The following is a 27884-nucleotide window of genomic DNA, read 5'->3' on the forward strand; positions in this document are numbered from 1 at the left end:
CAGTGGACTGGAGAGTTCTAGCACCTATGTGCGTAATAAAAGTACTTTTAGTTTATTTATTCACATATTTCTGACGTAATTTTCAAACTAACCATACTGACATTGACGACAATGGTTTAGTTTTAATCTTGATTTATTAATTTGGCGTTGACACATCAGAAGCTATGGCAATACAATTGTACTAGATGTGTTAGATCTTTTATCAGTTCAGTCAGTGTTTGTGTATGTGGATGAGTGAAAAACAGGGTGGAGGAAACAATGTTCCAAAGCACAAAGCCAACAAACGACACATGAGATAGAGAAGAGCTGCAGCAGAATGAGGAAGGGCGGGGACAGTCACAGGTAAAGGTGGGCCCTGATGCGTTCACGCTCTACCTCCCGTTACCTGCTGCGTCAGGAAGACAGAGCAAAAGTCGATGAGCCAGAGGGTCATCACACTATTCAAAATACACTATAGCTGTTTTACTTTTTTGCTTTTAAGGCAACAAACAAGTTAAATATTTGATTTGAACGGTATGTTCTGCTTTTGTTTACGTTTTTAACGTTTGAGCTTCTTCTGGTGCTACATGGCGCACGTCGTACATCGCAGCTTATGGGTGTGTGCTACCTAAAAACCAAAAAAACAACAGGTTAGACCACTCTCAACCATAGTTGAGAGAGTTTAATCGTTTAATCGATAGAAAAAAAAGCGCAGACATGTCACGACGAGAGGCTGCATCGTGCGTAATAATGACCAGGAGTTAAAAAGGAGCAGCGGAGGCATTTACACCGCTTTACAAGTTAGTAGTTTAACTGACTGCGTTTCATAGATTGAATAGTAAATTGACTTAAAACTTTTTTGGGCGATGCCGGTGACACTGTGGCGCGCAGGACTACTGCTCAGCTCCCTCGGTCTCTGCGCCTGTCTAGGTAAAATATCTGTGTGGTGGAGCGGATTACACACTGTGGGAAAATTGGACTTAAATGTACTGATAATTTTGTTGTGGCGTTTCTTCTTGCTTTACAGAGGAAAACTGTGTCGTTGCTCTAGTCGGACAGCCGGTCTCACTGCCCTGCTTTTACCGTGAATTATCAACCTTTGGGAACTTTTCCGTTGAGTGGAGGAGAGATGATGAAGTGCTGTTTAGATCCGTGTGGGAAAAGGACAGAACTATAGAAGAATCGAGGATCATCGGTGCCGAAATCTCAGCTGATGCTCTACTGTCTGGGAACCTGTCTTTGGAGCTGCCTGCAGCTGATCCCACAGAGGACGAGGTGTATTATAGTCTGTACATCATTTCAGGGGAGAATCGAAGCCTTCCGCTGTGCACCGTGTGCCTCAGGATAGCAGGTTAGTGTCACACACATAGTAAGTAATCAGAGGAACATGTAGGGGAACTAACTTCCAGTTTGTGTGCAGCCAGCTTCAGCTCCCCGCTCCTGCAGAGGGAAGAAGTAGCAAACGAAGAGACGAACTTCCTCTGTCATTCTAGTGGTGGTTTTCCTGAACCTGCAGTTTACTGGCTCATCAACGACACAGAGGAGCCCCCTCAAGGCTCAGTGAGAACCCTGACAGCATTACACCCAGACTCCCATCTGTACAACATCACGAGCTACCTGACAGTCAATATCTCCAAAGACTCCAGTGTGTCATGCATCATAGAGAACCAGCTAATTAACGAAAATTTGACCTCAACAAGCTGTGAGTGATCTTTCGCTGCTTGTATAGATTTCAGGCCACACGTTTTCTGTCTTCACTAATGTCTGATTCTTGTTGGTGAGTAGATGTTGTTCAGGGCAGCATGGTGGTGAACCGAGCATCAGAGGCCATGTGGATCTTCAGCACGGTTATGTGTGTGGCGGTTGGGGTCATGGTGATGGCAGGAGTTGTCTATCAGATTCACCTGGACCGAAAGAGTAGGAAAGAGCAGCACATGCACCAAGGGCAGAACAGAGGTAGGCATGATCTGCAGCTGACACATTTCTAATAAATAACAGGAAGGACCAGGCAGATGTGCTGAGTCGACACTGTTAATTCATTTCCTAATACTACACTGTCTGTATTTACATAGTATTCTGGATGTAACCGGGGGTTTGGAGTATTTTGAATAGGATTTTGGATCCTGGTTCCAGATCAGATTGTATGTAAATCAGATTGGTTAGAGGGCAAGTCAACATCTGCACTGCTGCCAGTGATACTCCCCAACATTCGTGTGGACGCCACTGAAACCCTTTTGCTGACGTTTCTTTAGGATACAAGCGACGACTTCCGTACGAGGAGGAAACTGAGGCGATGACGATTGAAGCAAAGGAGACAGACGTGTAAAATCTGGAGTCGATGGATCACTGAACAGAGAACTTCTGGCTGTCACCACTGGGTTCACCGTTTATAGATTGGATGCAAATGGCAGGTTTTGATATTTAGAAATAAGTGAAATTCTCAGTTCACTAAAGACAAAATCTCATTATTTCATTTTATGAAATGCTGTAATAATTTCTGAACATTTCCTATTTTCTTAAAAAGAGGATGAGATGTGTGTCACACTTAAGCAAAGATTGTTGAACCCATACCTGCTGCATTTCACCTTCAGAGATCTGTAAATACCTTTTTACCATGATATAAAATATCAGTGACAAATGACCTTTTTGTTTTACAAATATGTTTTTTTTATTTCTGCAGTCAAAATCAATAAAATATTTCATGAGTCAAAATGAAGCAAATTGGATGAAAGACCAAAGTATTAGTTTTTAATATTCAAGATAATCATATTTTATTATTTATATATAGTTTATAAATATAAACTATATGTTTATAGTTTTACTGAGAATTATTCAAGTGATAGTGACTTTACAAAGACTCATTTCTGTTCCATTTTTTTCCTGAACAAAATGTAAAAAGAAAAAATTAGACAACAGTCTGATAAATGACTTGATTGCTCAACAAAACTGTCAGACTGTCATCAGACAGTTTTGTTGAGAAATCAAATCAAATCATGTCAAATCACATACGTTTTAGCTCGTTTCCACAGTTCAAACAGAGAGGACCAAGACTGTTGCGTTTCCACCGCAGGTCTGACCAATAGTTTGCGTTTTACCTTCGCGATTTATTTCTTGAAGTCAAACCCTTCAACGTGATCCTTCCTGCACGGATGTCACTGTGTAGAGGTCATCACGGCGCTGACTTGTGATTGGGATCTGCTGTCTGATGTCAGCCAAATACTGCAGATCTGGGTACAGGTGATGCACAGATAAATAGGTTTAATGTACATTTAAAATATATCCAGAATGTGGACACTAAAACAGTAACAGCTATATAATGCTATCCAAACTACTCTGCATGAATTATCTTTAGACTAAGTGTGTTCTTCCTAACCTTAATAGATAAAAGAGAATCTTCAGTCATAAAAAATTAAATTAGAATACTTTGTCTCATGGTGAAATGACTCTCTCCCCATGTGCCGACATGCATCATTGCTCTAAACGTCATAGTTTGATCTAAGGTGAACAGGTGATCATCAGGTATCACCCTCTGTCATCAGTTTCACCTTCATAGAAACTAAGTGACAGGACTGCATCATTGCATTATAGATGAAAGCTGTTGTTTGTACATTGGTTTAGTCTGCCTCCATGTGTGACCTCTAATCAACAGAGTCTCACCTATATCAGCATAAATCACAGCCTCTTCTGGTCCAGCTTTAGATATGACTTCTCCCCTACAATAACAGATTGAAAAAAAAATCACATATCTGCAACATTCAACACTTAAAATGATCCGTTTTATATACAGTAATAGTTGGTAATTATGGGAAAACTAGACACATTACAATTTTTTAGCCGTAGATTAGCACCAAATACATTTCTTCGACTACGACAGTTGTGAGATTCTGCCACTTTATACTTATAATTCAGTAAATATTTCAATGGACATTATTGTTACTTTGTGCATGTACAACAGATGTACTTACTTTGTAATTTAAGATTTTACAAATTGAACTAAATGAACCAACAGGACATAAATATTGAGACAACAGTCAAATGTTAATGTTCTCTTAATAATTACTTATAATCCTTCATTCCTTATAGTCCTTCACATACACATCACATTCTTGGATCTCCTGTTCAGACTTGACTTCTTTTTTTTGCCTGCACATTACACAATCCCAAATATCACAGAAGGCAACATGTTTCAGTCTCGTACCATGGGTTTACAACAGTGCTATGACCCCAGGCGACATAAGACGCAGTCTCATCTCTGGCAGGAGATGCCGTGGCCACATACACTTGGTTATCAACAGCCCTGCATGTGACACAACAACACAGTTACCGACAAACTACAGTAAATGCAGCCTGACAATGTGTTAAACATTTAATGTTGCTGCTGCTACGATGCAGATGACTGTTGAACCTAATACAGTAGCTACTGTATATTACTGCAAATATAATCTATAATTGCATGTGTTTTTTAACTATATATCCAAATATTACTATTGTATTACAAATATAATACAAATGTCATTTTGGATTTTAAAACATTCACTAAAGCTATAGTTCTGCTTAGTTATTTATGCCTGTAGTCACTGAAAACTCAGCCCACATCAAAGGCATCCTGGGCAATATAATCACACTTCTATATTTATTGCATCTGTAAACACACAAAAACAAATCTAAAGTAAGAAATAAGTAAAGTGATATCAAAAATACATCTGACATATTACATAAACTTTAGTTGTGGTTGCAGACTTGGATCTATTTCCTCGTCCCCGAAATTATATTGTCTTTGCTCCGAGTATTTTTCATGTTGTCAGATGTACTCACTCCAGAATTTAACACTGTTTTGATGCCTTGAGAATGACATAAGCTAATCTTTCTGGGAGATGCATTTTCTTAAGCAGATGTTAAAGGCCAACTTCACCATTTTTTCAACTTGCTCCCCATGGCTTTAGTTTAGGGTGTAAATATACAATAATGCTTTTAAACTTCTCTCTGACTTTCCTACACTTGTCTGAAAAATGCCTCCAGATGACATCACTTGGAGGAACTTTTAGTGAATATTCTGTCATCTCGTTGCTTACACTATGGAGGTTGTGATCGTGGTCAAGCTGCTTTTCCAGAGCTTCCCCATATGATATTATCTGAAGTCCTAAAGATGTAAAAAAAAATCCTCCGGATGATGTCATCTGGAGGCAATTTTCAGCCAGAAGAAGAGAAATATTTTAAAATAGGGAAGTCGGCAAAGAAAATTGGTGAAGTTGCCCTTCAACTGTAATTTCACTAAATTGATTTTGGATTGTGATGGGGAGTCTAAGCCTGACCTCCCCCTCTGTAAGAGCTCCCAGTGGGATGGACCAGTGGTCATGTTGAAGGCTCCGGGGTAGACAAGCAGTTGACAGCCTGAGGACATAATGACAACCCGATCATCAACAATACTACACACCACTAAAAGTGCCATATAAACCGCTTTCATCACTTACCTCTCCTGCTGTAAAGCTGCGCCAGCTCTGCAAACCTCATGTCGTAGCAAATCCCCACACCCACTTTGCAGAACGCTGCAGGTGGAAATACAACAAGAATAGATTACGTTCACTCAGCGTTAAGGAACAAAGCAGGCTTCAGGAGACGTTACTCACGTGTTTCAAACACCGACAAACTATTGCCAGGGCTCAGCGTCTCTGATTCCTGAAAGCGGATTTTTCCTGGAACGTCGATGTCGAAAAGATGAATCTTAAATAGGACAACATTGAAAAATGTAGAGAAACCCTTTGATGTTGCTGCTACAGTCTCTATAAGGTCACTAAGTATTTATATACCCTGCCCGATGCACACATACCTTTCTGTGTTTGAGAATCAGGTCTCCATCCGGCCCAAACACTGTACAGGTGTTATACAGCTTCCCACCATCCTCTTCAGGTATGGACCCTGGTGAACGATAAGTAATTAGTATACTACTGACATCGCTCTTGCATCACAATGGAGCTGTTGATTGTATGTAATTACAACTGTGAAAACCAAACTGCCAGAAAACCAAACAAGCAGGAAAAACTCACATCAGCCAAAAATTACATTTACTGGAAATGGCCTTGTTGTGGATATAATGTCCTTTGTGAGTGGAGTTTCCTGTTTTTAATTTTTATTGTGTTGTTGCGATTGAAATTCTCCAGGTAGGGCATCTTTTCTTCTTTGTCATCTCTTCCAATCTCCATTCAATTCTAACAATTTAAACAAATTTTCAGCCAAAAAACAGAGATGCAGTTAACCCATTCTAACTTTTGCAGCAGGGACAGGTTAATAGACCACACATCACAAGCTGACACCAAGATGACGCCTGTGTCCCACACCAGGTACCATGTTCTACATTCGGTATCGACACAACCACCTTGATGGCATCAATGCTCACGAGTCTTGTCCACGGGAATGTTTCCTACCTCTACTGTCAATCCATTAATGATATAAGTTACACCTGTGCTTTACCTGCAGTAAGTCTGTTGTGAGGAAGGCCTAACATGGCTTAGACATTAAAGCTAAGTGAATTAGATGTGGGAAGAAGCTGTTCTGTGGATACATTAACATCATACAATCACCAAAGATAGGCTTATTTGTTTAATTGCTGCTACTAATTTTGAGTGAACTAAATTAATTTATAGATGAAAGAATTGTGGCATAGCAGTCAAAGACTGCCAGACAGTAAAAAAACACTTTTTGAATTGTTTGGAAATTTTAACTCTGCTGTTAGTTTAGACAGCATGTTAACAATTAACTCTGAGGTAATTAACACCAGAACCCACTGTGAGGTGTTCGAATTCTGAAAGAAGGCAACAGTGGCTGGCATGATGTAACATTCGCTACAATTAACAAATGTGCTATATATAATATTTAGAAGGCCTACTGGTTTCAGTATTCAGTGGGAATATCATAAACATTCATATGTAAATTTACCGTAGACAAAAACCACCAGTATATAGGTCAGTATAGCCACAGATGCCTCCTTACCTCCCACCAGAAAAACCTTGTTCTCCTTTGCTGCCTCTGACAACATCTGGGTGGATTCTCCTGGGATCCTCTCGGCATACGCAGAGAAGAAGCTGGTTCCATATGGAGAATTGAAACATTCCTGTGTTAATGACAGGTGAAAGAGAGCGAGACTGTCAGTTTGAATTTTGGTCCCTGTTTATTACCCTGTTGTGTGTTCTGCATTGATAAAAGTGCATCAGAGAGTCTGGGCTGTGTGAGTGGCACAGTAATAAATAATTAGTAAAATAATATTAGTACAGCAAGGCCCAGTTCCTGGTTCTGTAGATGCAACAAAGCCAGCTTAGTGGGGGTTTGTCTTTTGGAACCATGCTCTTTAATGTTGGACTTGAAAATAAAGAATAAAAATAAAACTGCAAATGAAAATCTCCACATTTTAAAACTGAGCTGCTTTTCCCAATGAGACAACCTAGGGAGCTTGCTATCAAATAATAAAATAGTTAAGAAGAAAAATAAGAATTATATTTCAATTTAATAATAAAATAAGTCTACAAATTGTTTACTTTTACAGGAGACCTTAGCACACTGCAACTTAAGTAAACATAAGCAATTTGGGGGGAAAATGCAACCACATGAGAAAGAAATGAAGAAATAAGGAAAATTAGAAGCGCGTTAACAAACCACATTCAGTTATGACAACACACCATGGAGAAATACAGAAACCTCAATAGAGGTTCTAATGGGACACTATGCAAGCGCTCGTAATATGAACATCACCATTATAATATAATAGTGTAATATTATAATATTTAAAAAACTAAATTGACAAGCAGCAAGTATAGGTATCAGTTTGTGTCCGCAAGATATTTCTGTTTTCCTGTGGTCTGTATGTAATTTAATTTTTTTTTTTCATTGAGATTGGGTTTAACTAACAGCATCTGGATATTAAAGGCAATGTTTTCCTCATTATTCTGGCTGCAATTGTTGCCTGTTTGACAGAAACCACATGCTGTAGCGCCCACTGTTGGCTGTTTCCTCCCGGGACTGTCGCCACATTAGCTACTTCTCCTCACCGGCAGTAGCACCACTTTGCTGCCTTGACCTGCAGCCTCCTTCACCAGCCTCCGGGCCCTGCTCAGGTTGTCCGCCTTCACGCTCGTCACGTGCAGCTGGACGACAGCCAGACGAAACTCTGAACGCATGAAACCTTTAATGTATTAACAACTTTTCACTGAAATCGCTATTATCACACTAAATGTAAATGCACTTGAGTGCTTTAGCATATTACTTGGCTACAGCATTTGTAGAGCTACAGCATATAGAAATATAAAACAACTTTGTACTTACGGGACATTGCTTTCACTAAAGTGGACATGAAGCCTGTGCAGAGTTCTCCTGTTTAACTTCACAGTCCAGAGCAGACGCAGCATGTTATTCCGGGTGGCTGTTTCAAAATAAGTCGTTACTAAATCTATAGCTCTAACACCGCTTCAGCGAGGTCCAGTAAAATAAAAGTACGCCCACAAACAACAACACTATCTGACGTTTGTGGTGTATGTTGATTGGTTTTGTTATTTAAAATGATTCTTTGACAGCTTGCGTTAAGTCCAGACCTTTAGTTTGAAGAATAGTGCTAACGTGACGTCACAGCGGTGGATGCGTTCCTCTTTTCTCATTGGTTACGAGGAAAATTGCTCTCGTCAAAAATTAACATTAAAAATTAACAAGCTGCCAAATCCGCGCAGCGTGAAGCCATTATAAACACGTGCATTTCGTAAATATACCGTTTGCATTTATATTAATGGGATTAACATTTTTAATTTGTGACCCTAATAATAATAATATTTCAATTTGTAGTAAACCAGGGAAACGCAGAAAGCTTGATGTTCCTGTTCCAATGTGTGACGTGTTTGCAACACTCAGACATAAGGACTTTGTATTCTTTGAAAATAATTATCCAACATGGGGAAAAGGTTAATCCAACTTTCCAAAGTTTTTTGCTAAACAATGACTATAATTCCACGGATGCAGCTGAATAATCTCCATTTATTAAAAACAGAAATGTTTAGAAAATAATAGCAGTACAGTAAGGTGCAAATTACACTTGCATTTTCGACTAGTGGTTGACATCCTTTGCCACTAATGTTACAAACTCCCAATCAGGGAGGTCCAGTCAATACTGAAAAATATCACAAAATTACAACACAATGCATGGGTTACACAGGAATGGTAGGAAAGACTGGAGTGAAGAAAGCCCAGATTTGTGTCTTCAATCCAAGTTTTTTTAACCCATATTTTAAACATGCCTTATGCTTTACTCGTGGTGACTAATAAACCTTTCTGGACTATAGGATCAATTGGAATTAACATTTAGAGTGTTTAAATCCAGGCTGCGAACACAATTTCAATGCAAATGAATATTTAAGCAACTGCAGAGTGAGGAAATGTCTGTAATGGAGTTTCATATTAGAGAAGAATATACTGTGATATGTTGCCAGTACTGGTGCTAATATCACGCATCACAGGCATGAGGCCAAAGGCAACAGCGGCAAGCACGCTAAAGCTGCTTAGTTATGACTTAATACAAAGATAAACACAAACCAATTTCAAAACGTAAGGATTTTCCTTTTTTTTTTTTTTTTTTAACATTACACACATTTTCCTCATATTAAAACACTGTGCTTAAAAGGTGCAAAGCACAGTCCTTAACACATTCATCTTTTCCCTCAGTGAAACTCGCACGATGTTGCTTTAGCCACAGTAATATCTGCACACATGCTAACAAAACCACCTATTCTTTTTCATTGTACTTCATTACTAAATCATTCCCATACCGACTTTGAAGGGGATGGGAAAAATACTGGAGCGCTCACACTCTTAATAACAACAATCACTGAATCTCTTGTTGGAACACGGATTTAGTCCAGAGGAGCGGTGATCAGTGCTTTCTGAGAGCTACATCAAACTGCTATGAGATGAGGTTCATTCATTATTCAATGTAAAAGCAGACAGTAAATTATCTCCCAGAAAATCTGTAAAAGGCTTAGGTCTTACTCTTGAAAGGAGGGAAACTTCAAAACCACACGAGCCTGTTAAGAAGCATGTTTAGGTTTCACTGCATATTCTAACGATCAGGATATGCTTTCAAAATCACATTGTAAAGATCTGTGCTGATATAGAGCAGTTTACACAATATATACATGACATATTTATAAAACACCCTCAAATAATTTCTATGTAAGGCTGCTTGTTGGAAAAAAAAGGTTATCAAAAACAGCTGTTGTGGTAATAAATCCGTCTCATGTGCCAGCACTGACTTCTTTCGGGGATGTGCATCTTTAGGTTTGCTGGCTCATGCTCACTTCCTCACGAGAACAACGATCATTAAATACTCTCAACACAACTGAAAAGTGAATCCAGAAAGTGAAGTACTGTTCACTACAAAACAAATTGGTCAGAGTTGAGATTCTTAAGCCAAAGGACACGGTCAGTCATGTAATGATTGAACAGGTTTGCCACTGGTCGGTCAGTACGCTACGTTAAGGCCAAAGGGGAAATCACCAAAGTGGAATTGCACCGTAATGAAATCCCGTGTTTTAGCAACAGTAAAGAAACACAAACTATAATATATTTTAAATTAGTGTAAGATAATGACCGTGGAGCACCTAAGTATTTCAACACACACAGCCTGTCCCACTGGTCTGCAGTCAGCGGTGTGCCCCCATGTCCCCAACACAGACCCACAGGGCTTTACAGTCAGCACTGCACTGGATGTGTTCACGAGGAAGGACAGCTGAAGGAGAGTGGGAGAAGATTTCACTGTTGGCAGATGGCGACTCTTCTTACAGTTTGTGTCATGGCTGGCTGTCATGATCCCCCATCACCACCCACCTCGCTTTCCCTTAAGAGCTCTCCAGAGCATCTAAGACTTTCATGATCTGTTGCTTGATGACTTTGGTGGCGTCGCCTGCGTTGGGTATCAAATATCTGAGAAGAGGCAGTGGAAGAAAACATGAGCTTTGAGTAAGTAGTAGTCAAAATGACTTTTATGTGCCATAGATTTTTGGGGGGAGAACACTGTGTGTTAAATGAATATGTTTAACATTTTGGAATAAAATGTATTTGCTGAGTTGGATAAGAAAATCGATCACACTCGTGTCATTACAATTAATTTGACATCGTCAGCCAGCAGCCGATTAGCTTATCAAGACCGAAACGCCTATCGTTTGCTAAAGTACAGTTACAGTAGATCCCAATAAACCACAAATTGTTATTAGTTCTATTAGTGTAAACAAATGACATAAAATGTGTTAATGAGCGAGTTTTAGAGTGGTTGTTAGGGGCATTCTTTCAGTTTTCAGATTTTGTGCCAAGCAAAGTTAGGCTCTAGCTTCATATTTAGTGTATGCAAGTATGAGTGGTATCAAACTTCCCATCTAACTAACATTCATCCAACTCTTAATGATGATAACATGTTATATCAAATCATCACGTAACTTGTTTTGCTGTTTTAAGGCAGAAATCTTCAAATTTCTTACTTTAAAAACAAAAAACAAAACAAAAAAAATAAAAACCATACAGTGTATTTCATCACTTCTTTAAAATCCCACTAAGCTAGGATTGTTTCTGACAGTTGAAATTCAAAAATACTACTGGAGATAAGCACCTCTCAACTGCTGAGATCTCCATTCCAGCTGAGTTGTTGCTGCCAAACTTGAATGTAATCAGTTCTGGGTGCTTCTTTTTGGATGTGATCTTTACCACAGAGTTCAGTGCTTGTCTTGACTGGATGTAGGCAAAGCCTTTCCGTGAGGCGATCTCCCTCAGGCAGTACATGTGAGTTGCTGTGATCAACAAGTGACTGGAAACATAAAAAAACAAACAAAAAAAGCAGAATGAGTCTCAGGATTCAAAGATTCCAGAGTTACTGCAGTGTTTCCTTTTTCTTTTAGTCACGTTTGAGTCAGCACCTGAAGCAGCCAGGGGGTGGATTGGTCACATGAGAATTTTTTTTTTTTTTAAAGTTAGTAAAGTCCTTGGAGCAGGCATTCTACTCACCTTGGGAACATGTGACCAGTTTCTTTCACCTCATTACATGGAATTTGATGCTTTACATCTGGCTTGTTTATCCAGGTCTGAATGTTGACGATCTCCTTCCTGTCATCGTCTGACATGGAAGAGCTGTCAATCTCATCTGTGACGGACATTAGATAAAGGTTAATATTTAGCTATTCAAAATAAAATGCCTCACATTACTTCAATGTTTTAAAAGTTTTTAAAGTTTGGGGGGGGTTAGTATGCCTTTACCAGTGTCATACTCCTCTTCATCGCCAATACTGAACACAGGCTTAACCCCCCGGTAAGGTTTGCCGACACGATCGCTGCTGCTCACATGCCTAGAGATGGGAAAACCGAGATAACTAGAGGCTCACATAAGTACGAAGTGAAAGATAAGAAGAAACATCAGTGCCTGTGATGTAAAGTCACATTAAATAGGACAAGGTTGCACACAAATAGCAATGGCATGAATATCTCAAGGCTGCAGCAAAAATCCCTAACCGACTACTGCCACAGGTGGTGCTGTTAAATACAAGGAAAGTGGTTAAATTAGACATTTCTACTGGATACCAGGAGTTAAAGATTAACAGCTGTATGATATTCAGGGCTATGTGCAGGAAATCAGAGGGTTTTTTTTTGTATTGTTTTGTCTTTTGGTGTGGTGGATTCACAGCCCTGGCTATCATCTAAAAGAACAATAATGAAATGGAAAGACAGTGTTAGGTGCATACCAAACAAACAGCATGAAGCGGAGGTTCCCTCTAAAACATCTCCATTTTTAGACTAAAAAGAGAGCTGTAAATGGTAAAAATGACTCAGTACTTCCTGTAGGGGCACAGCAGCTCCAACAGTAGTGCTAAATGTTAGTAAAAGCATGGAGACAGATCTTAAACATCTCGTAAACACCCTGTCTATACCGTATGGGATTGCGTTACTTTATGAGTGAGCTGTGCAGGTAGAGTTGCTAGTATTAAGCATGCGTTAATGTGACACAGACTAGGTCTCCTACAGTCCCCGAGACTGGTGTGGGTCTACAGCCAGTGGGCATGCTGGTGACAAACAGCTCAAGGTCAGCGTGCTCTTACCGATCTGGAACCACCTTCTCTGGCCAGGGCAGATTGAAAGATATTCTAGCATGGAATAAGGCAAAAGGTTTGGTGAACTTAAATTAAAAAACAGCAAAGTGCTAAAGTAGATGTCAGTTATAGTTGCCAAAAGACCACAGTTCTCTGAACTAATAATTCAGTCTCTGTAGGTATTTTAACTCATTTCAAAAGAGTAGCTGTTGTTTTGTCCGAAACATTTTAACTAGCTAGATACGTCACACTTTGAGCAGGCGTGCAGCTTGTTCACACTGAACACAAAAAAGATGTAAAGAGTGTGTTGCAGCTTGGGTTCCACACAGGAAGGAAAAAGGAATTGAGTCCTCACCTGTCTACAGGGGTGGAGGTATTCTCGATAAAGCTGATCATCTTCTCCTTTACATTCACTGACTTGGACCTGAGAGCAAATGTCATCTTGTTGACCAAAGACTTGACCCCTTTGCCGTCTCCAGGGCTGCTTAGAGACTCTCCCTGTATTGTCAAAGAAGGAAAAAGGACATAGAAATGTCAAACATGGAGCACAGTTTGTCAGTGCTGATGTTCATATTAAACCCAACTGTCTTTTGGAAATCTCTGGCCACTTACATCAGCGGAGCTGAGGCTGCTGTGAGATCCGGATGTGCTGACGATCCAGTGGACATATGAAGAGTCCAGGCCCTCTATGTTCATGTCTACCAGATGCTTCTGGAGTGCTACAAATCACACACACTCGTTTGTCAAAATTAACAATTAACTATGGGCCAGACACAATGTGAATGCAAAAAAAAACATGCCTACACCATTTCCCCCACACTATAAACTGGTATATATAAAGGAAGAATGGGAGAATCCGTAAAGTTAAGGTCAAGTGATGGACAGACATAAAAGGGAATTTAATCTAGTAATAATGTTTTTAGTCTTCACAGCAAACTTAAAAATGTAAATCCATGACACATCTATAAATCAACTTAAATTTAATAAGTTAAATGGGATACTTTCTCTTTTTCGAGAAAGTTGTACTTGAAAAAGAGCTGTACTGTGTGTATCTGGGTCCCTGGTGTCTCAATGTTCTCATCTACTTACCCATAAAACCTCCCTTAGCAATGCTGACATATTCTTTGTTTTTCTGCAACAGAAGCACACACACAAGTAAAAAGTAAGCAAAAAGGACACAAATTGGGAAGTACATTATGTAACAATTAGTGTTGCCTAACAGGAATTATAAATGCTGACACAGTGTTATTCCAGCTAGCTTCCTGACTATCACTTTCCATTCTTCACCTGCAGGAAATGGGCCAACACCATGTTCATGTACATGTCTTCCTCCTCCCTCCCGCTGCCCATGAAGCACAAGTGTTCTCCGCTGGCGATGGAGCCCGACTCTAATGACTGCTTCTGTGACTCCAACAAGGATTTTACAGAGAGAGCAAACTCAGAAGGATTCTGCAGCATCTGTGGGAGAAAACAATGTTTCAGCTTTGAGTTCATATACATTTGTGTTCTCCATTTACATTTTAACAAAAAAAATGCCAATTTCTCACCAGGTCAGAGTCCAGGTGGAAGGCTGTGGACAGGTGCCCAGCATTGTACTGCTCAGCAGGCCGACAATCCACCACAAAGAAACGTACGCCATCCTAAAAAGCCAAATCCACTTTAAGTCATGTTACTCAATGCTTTTGTTTTCCTGATTCTCACATGGCTAATGGGCAAAATGTTAATCATTCTCTTGGTTTCTTTAGTTAAATGCAACAGGAGAGTGTTACTGACCTGCTGCAGCTGGTTGGCCTGCAGGATTTCAGGGACAGACACAGGGAGACACAGCGCCTGACTCAGGTCAATGTCCTCCTCTTTTAGGGCCACCAGGCTGCTACCAAACAGATTCTGATTCATCTAAAAAAAAAAAAAGGGCAGAAACAAAACAAATAGCTTTTAAACAATGAGTTCCTTTGTGCAGCATTCTTCATCTCTTTGTTATCCTCCTCATCACAGCCTTGGATCTACCGAGTATTACTCTCTGTGTATCAAACAAGATTCTTTATTGTATGTAGAGGCTTACCTTTCTCAGTGACAAAGGGGTTTTGCTCTGGTAATACTGAGCCAGAGAAAACAAATCTTCAATGTCCTCAGACTCCAGGAGGGAAGGAAATGCTTCCAACATCTCTGTAGAAGAAAAGAAAAAAATGACTCAGTCTCAGTTATGGAAGTAGATTAGAGGGACTATAAAAAAAACATAAGTGGCTTTTTTCCCCCCCTCAGGATACTGAATTTAAAAATAAGAATTACAACATTAAACTTAGTCAGATTATAAGTTCAAAGAGAGAATATTAAGAAAAGAGAGCATTTTCAAATTAGAGTCAGATTTCAGTTTAAAGTCAAAACTGTGAGAAAGAAAGTCAGATTTTTTGTTATTGGCCATAATCCTCATCCATACTTTTTGAACAATATACCAAGCAATGTATAAATAGGAAGGCAGAAAGCTGAACTTACTGATGATGTCCTCTTTGCTGCCACCTTCTTGTGAAAGAATGGTCTCTCTGCGGGGGAATCAAACAAAAACAAATCAAATATACATCTAAGGTCTCGTAACATTATCAAATTTCACATAAGCATCTACCAGCAACAGCATACTTGGCATTGACAAGGATGACAAGCATGAGGAAGAAGATGAGGAAAGGGTCTGCCTGCTGGAGGTAGGAGTCCCACAAAATCTGGGTAACATCAGGAAGGCAGTGGCTGGAAAACAGACTTCCCAGCTACAGAGAAAGATGAACACAGAGGCATTATTTAAAACCTGTCCGCATGCCCATTACCTGCCGAAATCAACAACCGATAACACGTGTCATAAATGTGAAGGAAAATATACAAACCCAGTTGATGGCGTAGGAGTCAGGTGTGATCTTTTTGGTATCCAAGAAGGAGCAGAGCTCTGGCTCATGATACTGCAGCAGTAGTCTGTACAGGTGGAAGGGTCGGCCGCTTGGCACACAGTCCCTGAAATGGACATATTTTGCATTACGAGCAAACCTTTGATAAATGTATAATTAAAAGAACAATAGTGTTGGGATGGCTCACCTGGGGATGTATTTGTTCATGACAGCGTAGAAGCAGTTGTAGAGGTCACTGCGTGGAAGGTGAAGTGCCAGAAGTGGCTTGAGGAGGTGTGGCCAGCTCAATTCTGGGGTAAAGGTGATGTTGCGGGACTTGCAGTAGAAAGTGATGACTGACTCGACATCAGACACCATGTCACTCCTTTCATCCTCTGACACTCCCAGCTGGTCTAAACATGGTGACCAAAGCACTGAGTGTTACTCGTGTTTTCATAGGTTATCTTGAGGAGAAATGTGTCCATATACATCCAAAAAAGCAAGTAATGAAGAAAGAGCGCTTCCAGTGTAGGGGGGATCATTCTCAGAGGCTTTCTATTTTAATTTGCATTTGATATTGTTGTCTACTTATCAGTAAGGAAGAAAAAGAAAAAAAATTAATCACTTTTTTTTTTTTTTTTTTTTCAGCTGACCTCCTAGAAATCTTTTTTTCATACTGGAAGAGTTCAAGAAAGCGAAACCCAAAAGAAACATAACAAGTTTTTCCATTTTTCTTCTCTCCTGCTGCTGACAGGTGTGTGCGCTGGTGTCCTCTACCTTAACTTGACTTTCTCATTACAGCCATTCCGAAGACTGGCACAGAACCCAGGAATTAGAGACATATGCATTCACTCACCAATCAGCTGTTGACAGCGGTTGTGAATGAGCATCTGTTCTGGCAAATCAAGAACACCATCCCAGGGAGACAAGCTGTCTCCTTTTCCGGAAACATTTAGAGCGATCTGCCAAAACAAACAGCAAGTCTTTAAGAGGCTTTTTGTCCCCCCCACATTATTAACTAGACTAATTATTAAGTTTGTATATACTAAAAGAACTGTAGAGGTGTCAATACAACCTTACATGAATTCTTGAAACGCTTCATAAAATATGCTGTAGGTATGTGGTTTCAAACAAAAGCAAACATGTGGGTGTGTCATGAAAGATGAGATGCATCCATTTAAGCATGAGATGCTGGTCTTTCCAGATTACTGACATTTCCCTGACATAAGTAATAACTATCTTTTCGCCATATGAAGTCCAATATAGAAACATTACCAACTGTTAGACACCTTACAATGTTGGTGATAATCTGCCATTTACAACTACATGTTTCAAACTAAAGTCTTAGTCAAATAACCTTTCCTGTCTTTTTTAGTAAGAGTAAACTGGGTCATGTTGCCCTCCTCTGCTCACCTTCCACATCTTGGCCTTATGCTGAGCAGATTCTTCCTGGACCTGAATGATGCCTCTCTCCATCTCCATGTCAGAACCGCCAGAGTCCAGAGCCTCAGCTAGATCCTGGTCCCTGACGAAACAAAGGTATCACAACAGTTTGTCATTACCATGTCAAAAAGACACAATATCTTGTGTTGTGTGTGAAATGCCTTGGCCCTTATGTTAAGAAGCCATCACGCAAAATGCTAGGCAATGTGGAAACATTTACCTTTCATAATATTTCAGTGTGATAACTTGTTTGCAGTCATATTCCCTTACACTATGAAAACTACACTTTGGCAATTTAGAGCTGAGATAACAAGTAGTGTAAATGAGAGATGAGATAATAACTTGATATCTTCCTGCTATTTGCTGTGTAATAACAGTAAGTATTAAAGATAGTTAATCTATAAATGACTATAGATGAACTAAAAGTTGCTGAATTGAATTAAAAAAGAGATCTATCTTATTATAGTTTTGTAAATTCAAACATATATATTTTAGATAAAACGCGCTTAACATCCGTTTGATAAAAGATGATTCCCATGGCAGGTTGATATGATGAAATATAAAGATACGGAAATGGTTTTATGATTATACGAAATCTAAACGTTGCCCGGCTTTTGTAACGCTGCTAGCTTTTGACAAGCCAAATACTTTCTGACAAGTCCAATAGGTCACTTGAATCGTGTAATATGATTACATTAGAATGCAGCAGCAGATGGGATTACAGGAGGACAGATCGGGTTTGAGATTACAACCACAATTTAACCCGGTTGAGGGGAACTAATGTTAGTAATCGAGAAAAATCGGATTTCTATCTAGTTGTTAGCTTGCTAGCTAGTAAGCTTAGCCTATAAACTTGACAACGTGAGAGAGAAAATGATGACCATATATATAACTTTACTTTGACAGACCTTTCTCAAAACCGGCTTGAGTCAGTGTGCCCAACTAAAATGAATGAGTTTCTCATTTATCAGAAGTAACTTGGCTAATTAACATTAGCTGGCTAGCTGCCGAGCAGTAACGGTACCAAATAGGTTTTGGACCAGCATCCACCGTCGGGAGACCAGATCAACTACGAAAACTTATCTTTAATTCCCTTACTTAAAAAGGATTAAAATTAAGCCGACACGACTGCCTGACAATCGACAAAACGTGTCTTACAATGTTCGTCAGACACTATATTGTCCTACCAGCTGCCCTGAAGAGCTTCCTCCGCGGCATCCGCCATTGTTGTGTTGACGGAGACACGTCAAATGCCGTCAACACGCCCGGTGTGTCGCAACGCTGTCATTGATTAATGGTCAGCTGAGATTGTCTGATGAGGCGTCTTTTTCCAAACGTTTAACATATCAACACCTGAAGCTTTGCCGCTTGATACAGCAGGTATAATTTAACTAAAAACTTCAAGTTTTTATTGTTTGCCAATTAATGATTAAGCTTTAAGGGAACCGAATAAAATGTAGACTTTTTTATTGCAAAGAAAGTATATAGTTAAACCATGGACAAATCCTTTTCTCTTGCCACTAATTGATAATTCTCTGCTTGAAAAAATTAGATATTTTTCAGAGTTATATGTTTTAGAGCTAATAATACATTTTAAATTTGCATAGTATAACTATTTGGTTCAGACATCGAAAAACCCAGTTAGAACTATCAGTGCAGGTTGTCTTTGAGTCTTTAAATATTGAAACTATATTTTTGGATGGATCATTCAGGGCCACCATCAGGCGGTTTGCACAGCAGAGATTTTTCTTTGTAGGAAACGCACAGGTGTTACTAATATAATGGTGACTGATGTTTTCCTACATCCATGCAGAGTGAAGAAGCCTGAAACTAAATCAAACTCGAAATCAATTGTTATTGTTTTACTAGATATCTGTTTTCCTTAGTTTGACATGTCACAATGTGTTATGTACAAAAACCAAGCTTGGAAAAGAAATGAAAGCAAAATCTAAAAGCATCCAATTGACATGTCAAAGCCACAAGCATTACTCTGTGTTTCAGTTAATATTAAACACCCACTCAGGAGCTAAGTGATTCATTTCTTATATTATAAATGATTTTAACAGACAAGTCATATTCTAATGACATGCAGCTGGCACAAATAGTGCATTTGAAGCAGCTCTTGTTTAACTGTAGGTGGCAGCATCAATATGTCTATATTATCTTGACTTTCAAGGTACTGTATAAAACAGAGCAAGTGCTACTCTGTGGTTTATTCAGTTTTTTCATCAAGTCAGTTCTATGAGGTCTGTTGCAGGATGAAACTTAAGCACTTTGCCACAAAGATTTGTTTTAAAGATTCAAACTGAAAAATAGCCAGAGTAAAAAAAATAAAGAATAGAGCTGCTGAATACAGTGTTACCCACATAGGTTAGAAAAAACTTGCAGAGGTAAAATTAATTCAAGTTAAAGTTTATTAGGATTCATTTTCTTTCACTTTGGTCACCATACATTCCACTGATGAAAAACCTCAGTGTAATTTCTATCAAACGGCCAAATTTTAGTGGATATCTAACGTCAACATCCGATCTTTTTCAGCATGACTGAGTCAAACTTTTTGAATTGAGAAGTAGTCCTCACCAGCTGCAGGGGGAAATGGATGATTTGGTTCTTTTACTATCGACAGAATCAGTGAAATATAGCCATTGCTGCTGATAGATAGGAGTGTCAGAAGAGGGGCACGTGAAGTCAGCTTTGTAATTGAAAATGCCACACAAACATTCAGCGCTGGTGGCCAAATTTGATTTTTTACAGAGAAAAGATGCTACTTGAGAACCAAATCATGCACTGTACCAAGAGATTCTCAGGGATGCATGTAAGGCTGTGGTCATGAGAATGATTTCAAAAAGAGAAAAATAATACTTAGAAGGGCAACCACCAATTTTCAACTTTAGTTTAGTGTGTAAATGTAGATTAATGCTTTTAAACTCTGACTTCTAGCTAAACTCCTCCAGATGAGATCAACCGAAAAGGTTTTTATCATTAAGCAGGTTGACCATTATTATTATACAAGACGATAAAATCGACGATAAAATCTCAACTGAAAGTTCCTCCAAGTGATGTCATCTGGATGACTTTTTCTGCTAAGAGAGACTTTGATACAGGGAAGTCAAAGGGAAGTTTAATGGCATTTATGTACACGTACAACTTAAACTAGAACCAAAAAAGCAAGTTCAAAATTAGTGAAGGCATCCTTTAGGGAGTTATGGTCTGTCGAAAGATGAAACCAAATGTTGCATTTAGAATGCACATTTCTCATTAAATCAGAGAATAAACCATATTTCTACATAAGTTAGATAGGAAAAACTACTGAATATCCAATTACTTGACACTAAAGGCAATTCAAAAATGAACATTTTCAAGGGAAAAAATATATATTTTGGGTTTTCTAATCAGGTGTGCCCAGAGCATCTTATAGTTAGGGTCTTCCTAATGTTCAATACAGCACAAGCATTGCATTTACATTTTTTATAAAGTGAACATGCTGCACAAAGTGTAAAAAAAAAATAAGCAACCCCATTATTAAAAACAAAGAAAACACTTCAACAGCTTAAACTAACCTCTTTGCCCTTTATCTATAAATCAATTCCAACTTTACAAACACAGACATTACACATTTGACAATAATTTTAATCTTGCATTCAGAACTGGTTATGTGTCACAATATGGAAGTAGCTGGTCAAAAACACTGTAGATCAGCATAAATTAACAGGTGAACAGTCCGTTAGAACTAAATAAAGCTGTCACAATATTTTCTTTAGATTTAAAAGTCACAAAAGCCTTTAAGTCAGTAATTAGTTCGACAGACAGCGCACATTGTAATTTCCATACATTATACATACTGACTAGTAGTGGAATACATGCTCATTCATGTATGTTGTTCTCTTGAGACAACAAATTCTTTCTCCTTATTCTGACCAATAAAAAGGTTTACAATTATGTTTGGGATGAATTAAGTATCAGAAAAGGGCTGGGTTAGTTAAGACTCCCACCCTGATGCCGCTCAGACCACCCCAACCTGACATCCCAGAATTATCTCAGAGGCCCAGATCCCAGCTTCACTTCGATTGTAAATAGAAATCCTTCGTTTCCATAACAAACCCCATTAGTGTGATGTAAACATGGTATATATTCAGGGCTCTTCTATAATCCAGTACACTCTCTCTCCCCCCCCCCTTTTTTTTTTTTTTACAAATCGAAGTAAATCATACAGTTAAACACAGCTAGCTTCAGCAATAAAGACTGAGATTGGCAATCAGTTGGCAGAGACGTTACAGTGTTGGAGGCTTCAGCCCATATTTCCTGGCCACTTCTGTCTGGGCGTATGCTGCATCACATAATGAGTACAAATGGGCCATCTCCATCTCTGACTTGGCTAGGTTAATGGCCTTGTTGAACATTTCTATTGCCTTGTCAAGGTTGCCCCTAAAAAGAAAATGCTCTGGTTATTTCATGTGCTTTGGAAGGACCTATAATGTGCGGTATGATTTAAATTGTTAATCTCACCTTTGAACTTCAATGGTTCCCATAGTTTCATAGGCAAAGTCACATTTGTTGTCAATCTCAATTGCCTTACTGATGAGCTCTAAACCCAAGTCGAGGTCTTGTTTCCACTGAAGCTGTAACAATCTGGATATATTTTGAGTAGTTACTAACTGTTAAAAAAATACAGCTGCTTAAAAGGAGAGAAAAACCTACCCCTTGTGGACATATGTGGTAGCATTATCTGGTTCCAGTTCAATACACTTGTCGTACATATCATCAGCTTTTCCAAACTGCTGCTGATCAGTCAAAGCCTGAAAAGAGCACAAAGTGATTTTTGTTTAAACAACCAACATTGTATAATGGGCTGGGGACAATATCAAATGAGCACCAAGTAAATGATCATCAACAGATCCATCTTGTTTTGTATTATTTGATACCTGAGCATACAGAGCATAGCCCTCAGCACACTTTGGAAACCTCCTTATAACGTCCTCAAAGCCGTCAATGGCTGTCTGTACTTGTGCCGGGTTGTTTCCGGTATACGCTTGTCTGTACTGAAGAGGAAGAGCAAGCAAACTTACCAGCTGATCTGTATTTGTAACAGCCGCTGTTGCATGTGCAAGTATTAAAAAGGATGAAATTCCATATATTTATCAGCGAGGTAGTTGATTCCTTACAAGAGCAAAGCATTTCTGTGCCTGGGCCAGAGCTGAGTCAGGCCTCAGCAGGATGCACTCATCAAAGTCCCCCACCGCCTCGTCCACCTGGTCCAACAGGATCTTCAGCTGAGTGAAAACCCAGATACTTATGAGTTCTAACATGTACAGCATCTCATGACCACCTCTATTGTAAATAGATTCTGAGACACCGAAAACATTGACACAATAGAAAGGTGTTGAAGAATACTATTAAACCCCCTACCTGACCTCTGTGGTGATACACATCAGGGTTGCGTGTGTCAATGTCTGCCGCCATGTTGAAGTCTTGTGTAGAGAGCAGAGGCTGCTGCTGCTGCATGTACATGCTTCCACGCTTGATCAAAGCATTAGCTCGCAGCTGCAAATAATAAATTATACAAAGAGAGGGCCTATAAGGATGTAGCTGTAAAAGTGTGTTTTTTGTATTCTATATATACACACACACACAAAAATATTTAGATCAGTTATTAGAAAATGCCATGGATTAAACTTTAGCCTATTTTAGTGATTAATTGTATTTCTCAAAGTTAGGAGGATTGTCTGGAAATAAAACTGAACCTTAAAATAGACAACTGCAAAGTTAGCATTGTAATGAATTAAAGTATATAATAAATAAAGTTCCTTACAGGCATATTATTTAACCAACAGAGATTAAATTGCTTTGATAATCTCAATTAATAGCTCACAATGTAGTAGTATTTATTAAATAAACACTATTATAGACCTTTCTTCTTCAATTTCTTGTAGACCCTTGAACATGTAGTCTTCAACTACATTTTCAAAATTCTACTTTTGACATTTCTCCACAAAGTGGTCAACTCAACAGCAGCATACAATGTTGTGTTTTCAATGACTTCTCCCTGACTCAGATTTTTTTGGTTGCTTTGCATCTCACTTGTAAGTGCAAAAAATGTATATAAAAATACCCTGTACCTTCACATTGGCATCCTGCAGGTTGATTACCCGGTCCAAATCAGGTTGAGCAGCAGTAGCATTTCCAATCAGCAAGTAGAAAGTAGCACGCAGCAGCAGGGCCTCTGCAGTGTATCGACCACCTGAATCAATCTCCTTAGTGCACTCGCTGATGATTTTGTCATAGTTCTCCTCCTCCATGTACTGCTTTGCTTTCAGGTAACCAGAACTAAGGACGTTAAATTAAAAAAAGACATCAGGAAATGCTTGTCTGCACAACATCGATATAAATACACAGATCAGGCACAATATTAAGTACACCTGTGCAATTTAATGCATCCAATACAGTGGCTCTGCCATGAATTCCACTTTTACAAGGTTTTCAGGTTGAAACTGTCAAAGGTGACAATTCTCCTTGTTTACTATTGAGGTCAAAGCGGGTAGTGGAGTCATACTGGAGTGTCTTGTAAGAGGTGTTTCTAATGTTTTGGCCACCATATTTGAAATTGATGAGGGATGAATGTTGCTCCTATGCCGCTGTGACTCTGAAATTGAAATTATCCTGAAAAGGAGACTAGGGGATTAACATAGGACTTATGGTGGACACATTCCTGTTGAGTTTAAAATTTATTATTGTCAAGTGTCAACAACTGTATTTACCTCAAATAATATCTGACCTTCAATAATGTTTTTGTAGATATTACACAAGTCATACTTGTGTATTGTTCACTTCCATCAAGCCCAGGGTCCACAATTTTTATGTACACTTAATATTTTATAAATCTGAAGGGCATGACCTATAATCATTACTCATACTTGGACACTCATAATTTCCTTTGCAAGTTCAGCCTAGTTGAATTTTAAAGGGGCGGCAGTGGCTCAGTTGGTAGAGTGGCCGTTCGCGCCACTCTTCTTCCAACCACATGTTGAAATGTCCCTGGGCAAGTCACTGAACCCCCAACAGCCCTTCCCTATCAGCGGAGTGCTACCCGGTAGAAACTAGGGAGGGTTACGTCATGAAGGGCATCCGGTGTAAAAACTGTGCCAAATTAACATGTGGACTAATGATCTGCTGTGGTGACCCTGACCTGACAGGATAAGCCCAAAGGGGGGAGGAAAGAAAAAAAAAAAAACCTTGGTTTGTGGCAAATAAAAACATTGGTTGCTAGTGACAGATGTTTTTTCTGTTCAAAGCATGAATCTTTTCAAAACCTTACATGGCCCCAAATTATCTCTCAATATGTTTGCTTACAACTTTAAATTCTGTGCCATCAAGTGAAGGCAGTCCACTAGAACAATTCCAGCACCTTGTGTTCTGTATTATCAACTCCTCTGTCACTAGTAAAACCTATGTACTACTAACCCAGAAACAGAGTAAACAACTCTGACCTTTCAGTAACTTCAGCTGCCTCGCCTTCCTTGTCCTTGTCCTCATCTTTCTTCTCACCCTTCTGCAGGGGTTGTGAGATTATGTCATCAGTAAATGAGCTAAAATAGGACTTGATGAACTGAGGAGAAGGCATCATCGGCTCACGGTTCTGCAGAAAAAGGGTTACAGAACATTAACATAATTTAGGGGGAATATAATAAAGATCAAGTTTCTGAGCGAGGATGAATACCTTGTACTTCTCTTTGGCCTTCTCTTTTCCCAGCTGTTTCAGCACCTTGTCTGCCAACAGCATGCTCTGTTGGTTCTGGAAGGCCTCAAGAATACACACTGCTGTGACATCTGAAGGACACACATGGAACAAATTCAACTTTTGATATGCGTCACATACATTAAACTTCTTAAGCAACATTTTTAGGGGATAGATAAGGTCCTGACCCTCTAAGCACTCCTTCTTATTGTCCAGTTTTTCCAGAGCTTTAGCCCTCCTGAACAGAGCCTTGACATAGCGTGGATTCAGCTCCACTGCCTTAGAGCAATCCTGTACCACTTCTTTCCACTTCATCTGAAATAACAGGTATATAGAGTTAGGTTCCAAAGAAAAATCTGGATCTGAATACAAATGTCCAAGGCATCTGTCTGCTACCCAGATAAAGTTTACGGGTGGAATATAAATACAGACCTATAAATAGAGAGCTTTAATTCTTATTTGTCAGTTCAAAACATAATTGCCTAATGATGCTTAAGAACTGGGGAATTATGTTGTATCAAACTGTAGCAGTGTTACAGATTACATGGGCACTACATATGATGTCAGATTAATTTTTTAACAAAACAAGAATAAAAAATACATAGTAATCATGACATGTGAAAAATAATAACTGACAGGCAAAAGCTTACCAGTGACTATCACAGTTACAATATTTAACAAAGAACTGTAGTAATACCTTATTATTAATGATGAAAATACTTTTACTTTTGGACCCTTACAAATACATTACTTACCTCAGACTCCAACACTCATAAGGGCATGTCAAAGTGCAACTATTATACATCATATTGAATCAGGTGGATTATTGATATTAACATCCATCTCTGCATAGACTGAAAGAAGATATTGCTAACCAGCTGTTCGTAGGCTGCTGCTCTGTTCTGGTAAAACGTTGACAAATCACCCTTCGTTTCTGTGGGGCAGAGAGCTATGGCCTCTGTGTAGCACTGGATGGCATTCTCATATTTGCCAGCCTTGAAGTATTTGTTGCCTTTGTTTTTTGCTGCTTGAGCTCGATCCAAAGGGCTCTAAATAAGAGACAAAAAAAAAAAAAAAAAAAGATTTTACTCTTTGAACTGGATCAGGACCCAATTTGTATTTAAGAAATACAAGCACATGTAAAGTACTAAACACCATCATACTCACTAAGCAAAGTACAAAAAATAAATACATTTACAACATCTTTGCCCCAAATGTTAACGTGCAGTTCCCACTGGTAAACTGCTAAAGCATCCACAGCCTTCAATGTGTGGTTTAATAACTGCAGTGAGCGGAGTTGCCTGCACAGTGCTGATATATTAACAATATGTAATTACAGGATTTTACATTAACCTAACGCCTCCATGCCTGGCTGTTTTGTATAAGCATGATTGTAAAGTTCTGTACACCATATATGCAAAACCTCCATATTTGCAAAGTTACATCTAAAACTATTACACATAGATATTTCATTACAAATATATACATATAATCATATACATAAACATATAATTTCTAGAAATATAAAGCATGTGCATCATAAGGACAAAACCAGCCAGAACCAGACATTATCTCAATGACAGCAGCTAAATTGGTTCTCTAGTTATACTGCACCTTTGCTGTATCTTGAAGTCATTTGAATACAAAAGTCCTGGCTGAGAGCACAATCATACCAAAGAAGGTTGACTTAGTCAAATACTGCACATACAAATGAGAAGACAGCCTTCTCTCTCCTGTTATATTATCTAAAGCCTCTGGGGAGAAAATGCCAGCCAGGATTCCCAGACATTGTGCCTAACGATACTAAACTGTGCTAGAAATTCCGTTAAAATAATCTTGCCTTCCACGTGTGTTTACCGGTTAAGTTATCTGCTGCACGTTCAGGTTTTATGCATGGATTCATGCGAGTCATTTCGGGAGTCTCTGGGGCTGCGTGTTTTACAACAAAGCTAAGTTAGCTAACCTTACTAGCTTCTCTGACAGCCTTAGCTAACGAGACAGCTAGCGAGCGGTTAATCCAGCAGCGATGAGCCGGTTCATATCGCCCTGGTTTTTGCTCTGGTGACTGTAGCTGCCTTTTACAGCGCCAGTAGCGTACGTGTCCTTGACCGTCGTACCTTTTCGGCAATGACACGGTTTCTCAAAAGTGTGAACGCAGTGCACAGATGCACATCATGCTAACGTGATGAACGGTACATTAACATCAAAGCAGCCTCCAGGAAACCGTTACGGTAACGTACCATGTTCTCGAGTTCTCGGTTGGCTCGAGCTCCGCCGTCCTGGCCCTGCACGGGACTGGCGCTACCTTCAGGTGTTTTCCGCTCCCCGGTCCCTTTCCTTTCCTTCGTCCTCTTACGGTTCCACAGGTAAACCGCCCCGACTCCCAGCACTATGGGAGTCCCGATTAACAGTGCCAACTGCCAGCGGGGTAGTCCCGTCCCGGACTGCGGCTCAACTGGCTTGGAAGCAGCCATGATCTTCAACGGCGTAGTAGCTAGCCAGCTAACACCAGCAGCAGGCAGCGTGAGCAGGAGCCACTTCTTCTTCCTGTGCTCTGTGACCTCACAGAGCCGTACCGAGGACTCATGGGATACCAGCCGCCATCCACCGGACGTGCGTAATTGTAGTCTCACTGTAGCATTTTGTAGTTTTTTCAAACCAGCTGAAAGGTGGACCTAAAATCACTGAGGAAGCCTCATGTATGACGTGCCCTAAATTACATACATAGTACATAATCTGGAGCTACTGTCTTTTAGATTC

The 27884-nt window shown here is 39.4% G+C and overlaps 4 protein-coding genes across 5 annotated transcripts; 1 reads left to right on the top strand and 3 right to left on the bottom strand.

Annotated features, from left to right (window-relative positions):
• Window positions 1–115: 115 nt before the first annotated feature.
• LOC137131208 (ICOS ligand-like) lies at window positions 116–2620 on the top strand. The gene is made up of 5 exons (XM_067512138.1): window positions 116–909; window positions 1007–1330; window positions 1400–1681; window positions 1765–1935; window positions 2232–2620. The coding sequence occupies exons 1-5, from the start codon at window positions 846–848 to the stop codon at window positions 2303–2305; spliced, it is 915 nt and encodes a 304-aa protein (XP_067368239.1). The 5' UTR covers window positions 116–845; the 3' UTR covers window positions 2306–2620.
• A 121-nt stretch (window positions 2621–2741) lies between these two features.
• On the bottom strand, window positions 2742–8486 carry nit2 (nitrilase family, member 2). The gene is made up of 10 exons (XM_067512139.1): window positions 8293–8486; window positions 8019–8137; window positions 6967–7087; window positions 5807–5895; window positions 5607–5700; window positions 5451–5525; window positions 5292–5370; window positions 4178–4276; window positions 3637–3692; window positions 2742–3206 (listed from the first exon to the last, which is right to left on the bottom strand). Exons 1-10 carry the CDS (start codon window positions 8318–8320, stop codon window positions 3106–3108), a joined length of 861 nt encoding a protein of 286 aa, XP_067368240.1. The 5' UTR covers window positions 8321–8486; the 3' UTR covers window positions 2742–3105.
• A 1079-nt stretch (window positions 8487–9565) lies between these two features.
• On the bottom strand, window positions 9566–18681 carry tbc1d23 (TBC1 domain family, member 23). Of its 2 annotated transcripts, XM_067512131.1 has the most exons (19): window positions 18580–18681; window positions 17363–17474; window positions 16806–16911; window positions 16158–16362; window positions 15953–16076; window positions 15714–15838; window positions 15573–15619; window positions 15142–15245; window positions 14853–14975; window positions 14627–14719; window positions 14367–14537; window positions 14169–14211; window positions 13692–13798; window positions 13435–13577; window positions 13089–13133; window positions 12253–12341; window positions 12004–12139; window positions 11612–11806; window positions 9566–10932 (listed from the first exon to the last, which is right to left on the bottom strand). In XM_067512131.1, the coding sequence occupies exons 1-19, from the start codon at window positions 18615–18617 to the stop codon at window positions 10848–10850; spliced, it is 2091 nt and encodes a 696-aa protein (XP_067368232.1). In that variant the 5' UTR covers window positions 18618–18681; the 3' UTR covers window positions 9566–10847. The 2 variants fall into 2 exon arrangements, with proteins under 2 accessions (XP_067368232.1, XP_067368233.1); XM_067512132.1 differs by lacking the exon at window positions 13089–13133.
• A 1107-nt stretch (window positions 18682–19788) lies between these two features.
• On the bottom strand, window positions 19789–27692 carry tomm70a (translocase of outer mitochondrial membrane 70 homolog A (S. cerevisiae)). The gene is made up of 12 exons (XM_067513626.1): window positions 27365–27692; window positions 26000–26173; window positions 25313–25439; window positions 25107–25216; window positions 24877–25025; window positions 23509–23716; window positions 22799–22933; window positions 22555–22662; window positions 22315–22431; window positions 22091–22188; window positions 21899–22021; window positions 19789–21817 (listed from the first exon to the last, which is right to left on the bottom strand). Exons 1-12 carry the CDS (start codon window positions 27596–27598, stop codon window positions 21664–21666), a joined length of 1737 nt encoding a protein of 578 aa, XP_067369727.1. The 5' UTR covers window positions 27599–27692; the 3' UTR covers window positions 19789–21663.
• Window positions 27693–27884: the final 192 nt, after the last annotated feature.

The sequence above is a fragment of the Channa argus genome, chromosome 8 (genome assembly GCF_033026475.1).
Source record: "Channa argus isolate prfri chromosome 8, Channa argus male v1.0, whole genome shotgun sequence".
NCBI lineage: Eukaryota > Metazoa > Chordata > Actinopteri > Anabantiformes > Channidae > Channa > Channa argus.